The 12,844-nt window shown below is 44.6% G+C and overlaps 1 protein-coding gene across 1 annotated transcript in view; it reads left to right on the top strand.

The window, feature by feature from the left end:
- LOC115112153 (piezo type mechanosensitive ion channel component 1 (Er blood group)) overlaps positions 1 to 12,844 on the top strand; it is a 74,416-nt gene that overhangs the window by 12,850 nt on the left and 48,722 nt on the right. Inside the window, 1 exon segment of the mRNA XM_029638984.2 lies at positions 10,594 to 10,689. Within this exon segment, the coding sequence (XP_029494844.2) occupies positions 10,594 to 10,689 (96 nt within the window).

The following is a 12,844-nucleotide window of genomic DNA, read 5'->3' as shown; positions in this document are numbered from 1 at the left end:
CGTGAAGCATGGAGGAGGAGGTGTGAGGGTGCTTTACTGTTCAAGGCACACTTAACCAGCATGTCTACCACAACATTCTGCATCGATACATCGGGTTTGCACTTAGTGGGACTATAATTTGTTTTTCAACAGGACAATGACCCAAAACACACCTCCAGGCTGTGTAAGGGCTATTTGACCAAGCAAGAGAGTGATGGAGTACTGCATCAGATGACCTGTCCTACACAATCACCCGACCTCAACCCTATTGAGATGGTTTGGGATGAGTTGGACCTCAGGGTGAAGAAAAAGCAGCCAACAAGTGCTCAGCATATGTGGGAACTCCTTCGAGACTGTTGGTTACCACATGATTCCATATGTGTTATTTCATAGCTGTGATGTCTTCACTATTATTCTACTATTCTCTTGGCATATAATATTTTTTTGCAGAACATAACATATCATATGAAATGGATGACTACACAATTGTGCACCATTTTCAGGGACCTATTTTTGACTTGTGAGCGCTACTTTCAAAACTACTGGCTGAAATGATACAACACCTTTTATAATACATATTTAAGTAAGCTGATATTACAGCTGGTTCATTTATCTGCTTGGCAGGCAGGCATCTCTTTTGTTTTTCATTTAAAAGTTTTCCGTTTGATCAGACTTTCACCACCATTCTATAGCTTCTATTTAGGATATAGCTCATAACCTGATTCTGATTTAATTGAAACTGTTTTAATTAAGTGGTGATTGTTTGATATGAGAGACATAACACTGCCTGTCTACATAGTTATGAACATTGGACATTGTTACAGCTTGCTGCTGAGTCTGAGCCATATGACAGCTGTATCTCTGGCACTAATAATAATAATAACAGTAACTGCTATATTGCTGAGGGGCCCTAGGCCCATGGATAGATGACATATTTGAAGTGTCTTCTCACTATAACTCAGCTCACTGGTTTCCAATGACATGTAAGTGAGTGATACACTTATGGGGTTAAGATCTCACCATGATCTTCCACTCCTCCTCATCTCCTCTTCATGGGAATGAATGATGAGCATTTCAACAGCTCTAAATGCAATTCAATGTTAAGCTATTTTAGAGGTGTCAAGCCAAGTATTGGGCTGTCTTGCAATGGAAAGGATGTGTCTAATTGCTCTCTGAAAATGTAAATCGCCAAAATCGCTATATATTTCTTTTGAAATTAATGCCTTGACTTACCTTGGGGTTTAAAGGTGAAAGCTCCGAGGTTAAGGGCACTAGTTTGGATAATATGTAGTGTAGGTGCTCCTATGTTTGTGTGGTGTGATGTACGTCAGTTCAAACGGCATCGTTTAACCTGATGGAGGCTAGTCTGTAAGGAAACACTGTAGGGATGTGTAGCTCTTCTTCCAAATGTCAAAATAAACTGTACAGTGGTTTAGTTCTCATGTTGCACTGCAAACTGTATCATCACTTCTTACAACTGTAACTAGGCCATATGGCCTAGCAAACTCTCAAAGACAGCCAAGTGAGAGCTACACTAAAACTCACATCTGTAATTGGTGCGTGCTGGTGGCAGGAAAGTCAGGCACAGGAGAGTGAACTTGGTATAAACTGAGCAGTTTAATGAATATACAAACACTTAAATATACAACATAAAATAAGAGGTTGCAAAACCCCCGTCGCACACCAGAACATAACTTGCACCAATACATACAACAAACAATCACCGACAAGGACATGAGGGGAAACAGAGGGTTTAATACACATGTAATTGATGGGATTGGAACCAGGTGTGATGAAAGACGAGACAAAACCAATGAAAAATGGATCAGCGATGGCTAGGTCGGTGACGTCGACCGCCGAACACGCCCGAACAAGGAGATGGACCCGACTTCGTCATGACAACACCATTTAACGTGTTAGATTATGCCTCTGTAAGCATTCCTCACACACTTGCCCTGACAAGCCTTGTGCTTTTTTTACTTCCCATTCCTCCAGTAAACGGGATTACAAAATGCCTCATAATGACCCTGATCTCCCTGTTTGTCAGGCAGGCATCAGATGATGATGATGATAATAATGATGAGAGGGGCAGAGTACAGAGTCAAGAGAGAGCGGTGTGAAGTGTTAAAGAGCAGGCTGAGATGAGTGCTGGGCATATCAAAACGCTTTCTGACTTTCACGACAGGGTCCACATTCTGTTCTTCACGCTGAATGCTGCTTTTGTTATGGGCCATTTTATGGAAAATTGCTTCCTCGTGCCGTCGCCTGACTGCGCCGCTTTGGTTCTGGATCTGAATTGAGGTGGTGGTGCAATATCCTCCCCACACATGCTCCCAGAGCCTCTGCTTCTGCTGCCTTTACTGTCAAAGAGGGAGTGAAGAGAGAGAGAGAGTGACGGTCTGTTCAGGTTGCTTGCTTGTTATCTTCTCGTGCCACATGGCACACGCCTTTGCTCTCCGCGTCCGTCGGGTGGAGACGTCTCCTACAGATAGGTGGAGAGTGGTGTTCATTTTTATCCTTTAGAACAGAATGATTTAGATGGGTTGTTATGTATTCAGAAATAGTAATACCCCCCTTGAGCACCGCATGGCCATTCAGTCTTACAAAGGGCAGACCTGGCTGTTTGTCACAAGATACTGCATTCATACTAATGGAAATATTCATAGTGTTTGAAAGGGGCATGTATTAGATGCTTATTTTCTATTTTAAGGGCAAAACTTCTCCGTTTCCTCCCCTGGCACCCAAGTGGTCTCAGAGAATGTTGTATTATTCTGTATGTAAATGTTAGACACTCCATTTAGTATGATATGTTATGGATTACAATTCATACGATAAATTATGAATAGCAATTTGTACGATATGTTCCGAATTTGCGAAACTTATGTTATGAATTCCAATTTGTTGTTGCTGCTAACGTTATCTAGGTGGCTAATGTTAGCTAGCGCTAGGGGTTTGGGTTAAAGTTAGGAGTTAGGTTAAAGGGTTAGCGTTAGGGAAAGGTTAGCTAAAAGGGTTAAGGTTAGGGGAAGTGTTAGCTAAAAGGGGAAGGGTTAGGTAAGTATTTATTTGCAAAGTAGATAAAAAGTAATAAGTAGTGAAAGTTGTCCTTGATGAGATTTAAACACACAACCTTAGGGTTGCTAGACGTTTGCGTTCACCCATCCACCCCGCCCAACTACCCTACTTTAGTTTTTGTTTGAAATAACCTGTCTTATGTAACCATACCACATGTAACATATCGTACTAATTTGAGTGTCTCGGATTTACATTTACTATGCTACGTCTAGTCTATGAGACCAGTCATCTGGCACAGAAGTAGAACAATTTCACCCATCACGGAGGGAAGGGAAACCAAAGGGGAAGTGATTGTTTAGAGGATTGAAGAATGAGCATTGTTTCATAGAGCTGCAATGTGCATGAACAATGAATAGAGATTGACTTGGCAGCATGCACTTCTTGCCATGCCAGCTAATTTGTTAGGATTTGACTCATATTTGTTGAGAAATGTTCTCAGGTTTCAGTGAGTTTCAGTGAGTCTCCATATTTTACCCAGGAGGGCAGCTCAAGTTACCCATTTCTTATTCACACACCACACATACTCAATGGGCCTTGTGAAGCTTTCATTCCTGCGGCAAGGTGTCTTTCAGAGAGCGATTCTAGTTGACAAAGTTCCCCTCCTTTGTTCTGATTTGTTTAGTTTTGTCTGGTTGTCTCTGTTTAGGCCCTACTATTGTCCTGTGGATCACACGTGAATGGCTTGTATCCTTTTTAAATTGCTACCCTTAAGGGTATGTTATGATTCTTGACTTACTCTCTCTCTCTGAAATGTTAGCAGTAATAGCATGGTAATAGCATGCAGAAACGGGAAAGTTTGAGAGTGATGTAAGTTAACTCTTGTCTGTCGAAAGGCATTTTGTCTGTTTGGAAACATGAAAATGAGCGAGAATGGAGGTCAGAGTGGCCGCTAGTTCTCCAGGAACAGACACAGACAGGAGGGCTGGTTGCTTTCAGATTGTCAGTTCTCCTCGCTTTTTATTTTTCAATTCCTCGCAGGCACACAGGACGATTTTTGTTTAACTTCTTTCACAACTGTGGGGAGCTCAGTATTTGAGCATACAGCGTGTGCAGTGTGTCTGTGGGAAAGACAGAGGAAGGGGGATTGTACCTGGCTTTAGGCCTCATGCAGGGCCTGCCAGATCTATAGGCTTTAGCAGCTGGCATTGGGATTCATCATCCTGGAAGCCATTCACGGCCTGTGCTCCAGGGAGGGGTTGTCTCTCTCCACTCACCCCTATAACCCAGCTCTGTGTCTGGCTGGCAGAGCTGCCCTGACTCTGGCTCCCCACCATCTCCTCTCCATCAGAACAGAGGAGCTGGGATCAGTCAGGCTCCCTGGGCCGGCCTCAGTCCGGGAACAACCCATTCACCCTAGTAGATATGAATGGATTGGATAGGTAGGCTATAGCGCAATCAGAAGGTAATCTCGGGCTGCTGTCATATGGTTTTAAGCCGTGGATCCAAATCTGTGGACGTTGCTTTTTCCCCACTGTACCGGAGAGTTGCAGTAGGCCATTTTTATTTGAATTATCACATAAAGTCCTCCTCATTAGTTGATCACCCCACTGTCCACATGGAGATCGGGTCCTTTTTAAACACACAGTTGATTACTTAATGGCTTCCATGAGCCATTGTTTCTCTCCCTGAGCTCAGCTGACATCATGGAACACTGGGGGCGTCTATGGAAAACTGCTCCCTACATTTCCCCTTAAACCCCTCTATTCAGCTATGCAGACTCCAGCAGAATAATAGAATGAATGCCCAGGTGATAGACTGTAGTGAGCCTAGTTAGGGTACTTTCCACTGGTGAGTTGAATAAGTGGGTCCTTTCAGCTGTATAGTAGTGAAAACACAAGACATGTTTGAGACGGCAGATCTGGGACTGCTGCAATGGAAGACCTCTGTGTGACTCATTCTAACCAGAGCCAAAGAGTCAGGAGGAATCACAGGGCTCTATAGAGACCCGTTGAACACACACCGCTGTATGAGAGAGATGTACATAATCCACTCAACTTCTGTGAGGGATCTACATGTCATTCAGCTATCCATGATATTGAAGATCTGACCTTGTGTTGTGGAGCTAAAATTTGAATGACTGCAATTACGCCCAGGCCATCATGATGAATTTGAAAGAAACATAAGATTGCATTCAGGACCATTCTGTGTTTAACAAACTTTATCATGTAGATCTAGTGTTGTCTTTTTTTTTTTAGCGTCATAGTTAGTCCAGTTACAGCGCCAATTATAGTGCAGGATTACTCATAGCCACTGTTGACAAGGACGGTTACAAAGTTGCCAGTTTAGAGTTTCCCAGATGTTTTGCTTGACATCAGCACCCTGCTGTTCATTCCGAAGATGTTTCCATGTTCCAGTATCTGTCCCTCCTCTCACTACCCTTTACCCACTTGGCTCATCCAAGACGCTTACTCACCCACTCCTCTCCCATATCATCTCTCTCTCACTCCCCCACCTCTCCCTCTCTTTATATCCTCCCTTTCCCCTTGCTCTTCCTTTCCATCTCTCTTTTTTCCCTCTCTCTCCTCCCCTCCCCCTCTTTTCCTCTCCAGCCATCTCTCTTCCTGTCTCTGTGACCCGTGCCGGACTGGGCTGTGCTCACATACCTGTAGACTGGGGTCACTGTGAGGGCCAGTTGTGGGCCCCTGGAGTCCTGTAGCTGTTGACTTCACTGGGCCGGGCAGGCAAGCAGGCGCACATGCTCTCAGACCCAACCAAGTGATCGCCTCACCTCTTATGTTTTCCCTCGCTTTCTCAACTTCTTCCCTCCGTTTTCTGCTGCTAAAGGTTATGTGTCATTTTCAATCACCTTTGATGTGGCTGCAATGAACCGTCTGGGTTGTGTGTATTGTGTAGTGTTTCTGCGGTGGGATAGCTCTATTCTGTATGCACATGTGAGCTGCAGTCACGTGGCACTTTCTGTTGACAGTGTTTTGTGGTGTGCCTGCCTTGTCGCAGGACATGCCTTAGGTATTTGATTTTCTTTCTCTCGTGTTATATTTGGTGACACGGTCATGTTGCCGTGCCTCTGTTATGACTCAGCTAGCTCCAGGGAGAAGCTAAGATGTGATTGAGGAGCTGCTGTCAGGACCAGGGGGAGGTCCCTGAAAATTGGGTGTCTGCCCATCTGATTAACAGGCATTTGGCCACACTACCGGGGATGGAAAGCTGCAGCGGAGTGCAGGGATCATATTGGCACCACTGCCTCTTAGTATTTGTCAACGCACTGCTTTGTCTGAGCGAGAGGAGCCTTTAACTGACTGGGTTGGTTTCTCTGGGACACTGTTTGTCACAGTCACTGTCTTGCCACGTGTTCTCAGAAGCACCACTACACTGAAAACACTGTAAATGCTTGGAGGGTGGAAGGTATTGCGATCCGTTAGCTCTGATATTAGACAGATCCACTGTGACTGTGTTGCTCATGACCTGTGGTAATTCCGCACATTGGAAACGTATTTGAATCAGATTTGGCTCTGGCAGCAGACACTGAAAACGGTGATCTGAGATGATTCACTGCTGATCTAAAGCTGATGTGGGATAAACTGCTTTACAGACAGGCCCATACAGTTAAAACAATTCAACCACCACTATCTACTCAAGACGATTTATTTTATTTTTAGAAACGATACCAATTTGTTTTTTTCTAAACATAATCTTACGGTAGCAAAACGGCGATCAGATCAGCAGCTTGGATTCTCCCAATAGGCTTTGCCTAATGGAGATGATGCCATTTTGAGTGTCCACCAGAAAATGAAAACCTCCTGAGTGTAAAAGGTCAGCTCCCTCTTCACTGTTCTTCCAATGCAGGTTTATGTTCAGTCAGCTTAGCAGGATTACTCTGTGGAGACCTTTCTATTTGCCGTACAGTAAACAACCTCAAGGTTAGGAAAAACTGCCAAAGCCCTGGAAAGATTGGCAAGAACATTTCAATACAGGAGAGTCAGTGGAGATAAGGAGTCCACATCTCCTCCCTCAGTCAACACAGGAGCCATAAAACAACGGCATGCCAGATGGGAAACATAGAGCCTGTCTGGCCAGGAGTTGGACTGGGTGGCGATGGACTGGGGGTTGTATATAAGAAGTGTGACTGTCTATTGACATTGAGGATTAGACTGCTGTTGAGTCTACAACTATGTCATGGGAAGATATTTCAGAGAGTAACGTGTAACAAGTCTGTTAGTCTTTGCAGTTTGCAATGCATCATTCTGTCAGTAGTTTGGTCCATGGTTTGGTATGGTAATGGATTAGGCAGTGATCAAGGCCCTCAAGAAACAATCACTCTTAATATTTTCTCTAATAAAGAGGAGTTCTATTGAAATATATGTTGAGGGTGAGATGTGCTCCAGAGACACACAGGTATCCATTTGAAAACTATTCCCAGAAATAGCTATGCAACTCTGAAGAGCTTGAGACTTAATTCAGTGTGATGTCTGCGGAGTATAAATGGTACCTCTAAAGGAGTACAGTAAGTGTAGTCCAAAGGTGTTTTACCATAGAGCATACATAATAAGGCCTTGGGCAATAGAGACCAGCTTTTCACCGTGTTTGACTCTGCACAGGGCACAGACCAAGCTGGGACACACACACTATGAGTGTGTTCCCCAGAGGTGCGTCACGACCCCAACTCTGCGGCATGCTGTTTGGTTTTCCAAGCTCAATTACCATAATTTCCTGAATCTATCCGATGCAGAGTTTGAGAGTCTATGGGCTCTGCTATTTAGAGCCGTTGGTGGTGGGAGTCTCTGCTGGGATGTTAGGGCTTTGACCCTGTAGGAACAACACAGTGAGGTAGTGCTGCTTTTTGAGGAGTGGGTTCCTCTTCTCTCTCTCTCTATCGATGGCTAATTGCTCCCTTGATCCCATGGCATTTCTCTCTGTTTCTGCACCACAGGATCTCAGTACTCTGTCTATCACGCTCACACCACACCTGATTGGTAGATGTTTGGTGTGTGTGAAAGCGTGTGTTTGTTTGAGAACTTATAATACTACTACTGCTACTCATCCGAACCGCTCACCTCCCATTGACTGTTAATAAGGAGATTCTTCAGTAATTGAAAGGTGGACACTGTTCGTACTGTATAAAGTAATCCTGATTTGCTGACCGCTACTTTCCTAGCTGGGTGCAATAGGTAGTGTAGTGTAGCTGCTCAGGCAGTCAGTCAGGCTACCAGGCAGGCAGGGGAATGGAAACACTGGGGATATGCTACAGAGGAGGTACACAGACAGCCAGCCAGTCCGGGAGATGGATGAAGGGAGAGAAAGAAAGGAAGAAGGAAACGCAGGAGGAACTCCTCAGACTGTTTAACTTTTCCTTGCTTCAGTTGAGTTGCGACCCATTTTTCTGCACTGTGTCACCGGCTGATTTAGTGCGTGGGTGTGTGTGCACATTTGAGCGAGGATACTTGAGATTCAATGACTGGGAGAGGGATTAATAGAAAGGAAAAAGCTCTTACTACATTTTAACAGCACATATTTACAATAAACTAAGAGCAGACTAGGGGCATCCCCCCCCCCCCTCTGCTCTCTGTCGAAGCCTGTTGATTGTGGGATGAGAAGCTGATGATCTCAGCATCTGATCCAGAACCAGCTGATTAAAGACAGACCCAGGGCTGCTGGTCTTTGGCCATAGAACCTCCCAGCAGCCCTGCAACAGTCTGTGGTCGTGGTTCCTCAGTGTTGAAAAGATGAACTTGAACCACACACATTCTGAGGTGGACCTCTCACCCTTGGCTGGGCAGAGACTAGCGACCCAGTAAACCAGAGTCAACTGTCACTTTTATCAGCCCCCAGGTGCACGTTTTGTTTATTGCCCTAGCTCTACACAGCTGATTCAAATAACCAATTAATCATCCAGCTTTGATTATTTGATTCAACTGTGTAGTGCTACGGCAAAAAACAAAACGTGTAAGCAGGGTGGGGGGCCAGGTCCGAGTTTGGGAAACCCAGCATTAGCTCATGTCATGTTAAATCATGTGAGGGTGAGGTAACCATGGGGATATGTACATTAAGTCAAAACAGTAACTCGCAGTGACTTGCCCTTCAGCCAATGTTGTCAGCCTAACTGGTCCATCCTCACGATCATTGGCAGGTTCTCTGCCACTGCGTTTGCTAAAGACATTACACTGCACATGACACTTGACATTATGCACGTGTGCTATATAAAAATAGATATTGTTCCTATATGATCCACATGACAGAAGGAGAGAGTGAGAGCTGTTTAAGTTGTACCAGTGGGGGACTCCATTTCGCTAACAATTAAGCCAGAGTTAATAGGAAGGCTCCCTCAAGTGGGCCAGTGAAATCCTTAGTACAAACAGCGCTGTGTGCCACACGCTAGCTAGCTCATTGACTCTCACTTATAGGACAAAGCCTGTCTTTGTTCTCCCATTCTGGTTGTGTTAATTATAGATATATAGCAGACTGTAGGCCAGGGCGGAGCGCCTGCGGGGCTGGGACACTGTACTGGGTACAGTGACTGACTGCAAGGCATTATTATGGTGGATATGTTGTGATGTGTAGGATGGGCTCTCAGCCGTCAGCTGTGGACACTGGGCAGTGCTGTTTCCCCCTGCTGGGTCTCTGTGGGGCCACCCTCATTGGGGTTGGTAGGAACCGTAATGCTTCGGAGTTCTTCAGACCCTGCTTAGGTGTTCCTTTTACGCCTGCTACTTTAGGTTACTGAGGGGGAGACCCAGAGGGCCAGATGAGAGTTGGTTGTGAGGATGAAATGCTGTGAGACGGACGGTTGTGGCAGGACTCTTAACAGGCCTGGTTAGGATCCAGAGCACAAGGGGCTGAGCACAGCATAGGGGATCAGAGCGCTGGGCTCCCAGCTCACCCTTCCAGTCTCAGAGCTCCGCCGGGGATAGGAGAGAGAGAAGAGGAGAGGGGGTGTGAAGGCAGCCCTCCCAGGGCCCCAGCAGGCAGTCTGGAAAGCCCTCGTGTCCCCTGGCAGCCGCTCAAATGACCAGCAGCTAGCTAGTTCACTGAACACAGGCGAAGTAACCAGCTTTATGCCTGGACAATCACAGGGTCTGGTGTATTATCAGTATAATAATCATTATCATTATTATTATTATAATCATTATTATTAAAGGAATGTTTAGTGCAGAGCAGGCCACGGTTGGCTGCCATCTAGCTCTGTGTTACTGTTAACACAGTCCAGCGCTGCTGCTTTCACAGGGACCTGAGAAAGCCCTGCCTGTATGTTGACTCATTAGATGTTTTCCAGTAAAGGGAGGTGTGGATGTGGATGTGTGAGGCATGCGGTTACAAACAATCACAAGTGTCAGAGTGTGTCAGTGAGACCTGTTGATGAAAGGCAGAGGCGTTCATTAAATCAACCCCAGTCTCAGCCCTCACCCTTTCTTCCTGTCTCCTCTCTGATTTATTCAGAAGTCCACACATCAATGTGACCTCAATTCCCAGATTTGTACCTAGACCATTCAACCACTCAGAAATATTGCTGTGTATCAGTCATTGACTGTGATGTTTGTCTGTGTCGTGCCTGTCCTCTGACCTCTGACCTCTGTGTGTCCCCAGCCTGCCTGTTTCGCTACAATGCCCTGTCTCTGGTCTACCTGCTCTACCTGCTGCTACTGCCATGGTTCCTGTGGCCCAACAAACACACACTACGAGGTATGACAACACGCCAGTCCTTCCCTTCATTTGGTAACTCCTGCTTGTTTTAATAGTTTCAGGCGTGGGTGGGTAGGTGTGGTTGTAAGTGGGAACGCCGAGATCTCTCACCACAGCCTTGATATTGACGTTGATCAAATGGTGCAATGTTTGGAAGTTGTGCAATATAACAGAAGAGCCAGACAAAACATGTGCAATACGATTCCAAATGAATTCTGGTAACAAAAAAATGAAAGGGTGAAACAATGGAATAGGATCTCAGAGCATGGTTCACATCCTCATACATACCACAGCGTCTGTGTTGTAGTTGCTTTCAGACAGCTTCCGTACATTACATGGCAAAATCTTAACCACTAACTTCTATCTATATTTTACCTCCAAACCTATGAGGACTGGGCTGCAACTCTGACACACTTCATTATACAATGGGTGGGTCAAATGCTGATTGGTTAAAAGCGCATTCCAGCTGGTGTCTATTCCACAAGTTACCACCGGCTAAATCTGCGACGTTAAAATGCCTATTTACTCTGTTCCATCTGATTGCGCAAACCACTGTCTCATCCAGCCCAGGCAGGGAAGTTATAAACTTGATCTCCACTTTTAGTTTTCAACAGTGGATATTTGTATAAACCTTACTGTCTGTCTCTCCAACATTTGCAACATTATTTCAATTTTCACATTTGATCTCCAACTGTTCCACAGTAAATGAACGTGTAGGGGTCAGGAGTCGGGACGAGAGCGAGAGAGAGCCAGTCGAAATCATGAATCAGCTGACATAATTTTTATGGATATATATATATACAAAGAAATGTAAATTGAAAAAAGGTAAATCAAGACGAAGTGCATCAAGTTTGCAGTCTTTCCAGTTTCAGTTTGAAGTTATTGTGTTAGCTGTGTTGTTGGCTGTGTTGTTGGCTAACTCCTCTGAACAACCGTGTCCAATCGAGAGAGCAGATTTTCTATGCCAGGCTAAATTGTGCCTCATTAGCTCATTGCTATGGATGTATCCAAATAAATGTCACTAGAAAAACAGCTTAAACAAATGCAGCTACTTTGTTGTTATTCTGGCTGCACTTTTGACTGTAAATTAGCCGATAAGATAAGGGATAAGAACGTTGCCAGTCAGTAAGGCAATGGAACATTTAGAACTATAGATACAGAACAAAACGAACGAATGACTGGGTTGCGTCTATAGATACAGAACAAAAAGAACGAACGACTGGGTCACGTCTCTAGCAACCCTAGATTTGAGTCGGCACTATATCTTGTAGAAGGATGAAATAGTACAAATAAATTAATCAACTTTTTTCATTAAAATATGTCGATCATTATTTGAATATGTTAGTAACCCGTTGGATAAAAGTGATAATGCCCTCGAAGCCGGTGTTTGTTGGATATATTGTTGGATATATTGGCATGGTTTGATGGCCTTCGGCGAACAACATCCGTGCCAATATATCCAACAAACACCAGCTTTCGAGCATTATCACTTAACTAAATACAGGATCTTTGGGGGTTTATAAGTTGTTGTTTTTTCCTCTCAGCTATTTAAGCAATAAGGCCAGAGGGGGTGTGGCATATAGCCAATATATCATGGCTAAGGGTTGTGCTTTTGCACAACGCAACGCAGAGTGCCTGGATACAGCCCTTAGATGTGGTATATTGGCCATATACCACTAACTCCCGAGATGCCTTATTGCTTTTATAAACCAGCCAGCATCCCGGAGTTGCCTGGAGACTGGTGTTTTCCGGGTACTATTTAATGAAGCTGCCAGTTGAGGACTTGTGAGGCGTCTGTTTCTCAAACTAGACACGAATGTACTTGTACTCTTGCTCAGTTGTGCACCGGGGCCTCCCACTCCTCTTTCTATTATGGTTAGAGCCAGTTTGCGCTGTTCTGTGAAATGAGTAGTACACAGCGTTGTACCAAATCTTCAGTTTCTTGGCAATTTCTTGCATGGAATAGCCTTCATTTCTCAAAACAAGAATAGACCGACGAGTTTCAGAAGAAAGGTCTTTGTTTCTAGCAATTTTGAGCCTGTAATCGAACCTACAAATGCTGATGCTCCAGATACTCAACTAGTCTAAAGAAGGCCAGTTTTATTGCTTCTTTAATCAGGACAACAGTTTTCAGCTGTGCTAAAATAACTGCAAA

Source organism: Oncorhynchus nerka, linkage group LG27 (assembly GCF_034236695.1).
Source record: "Oncorhynchus nerka isolate Pitt River linkage group LG27, Oner_Uvic_2.0, whole genome shotgun sequence".
Taxonomy (NCBI): Eukaryota; Metazoa; Chordata; class Actinopteri; order Salmoniformes; family Salmonidae; genus Oncorhynchus; species Oncorhynchus nerka.
Note: the sequence above shows the minus strand (reverse complement) of the source record. Positions and strands in the feature narration are given on the sequence as shown.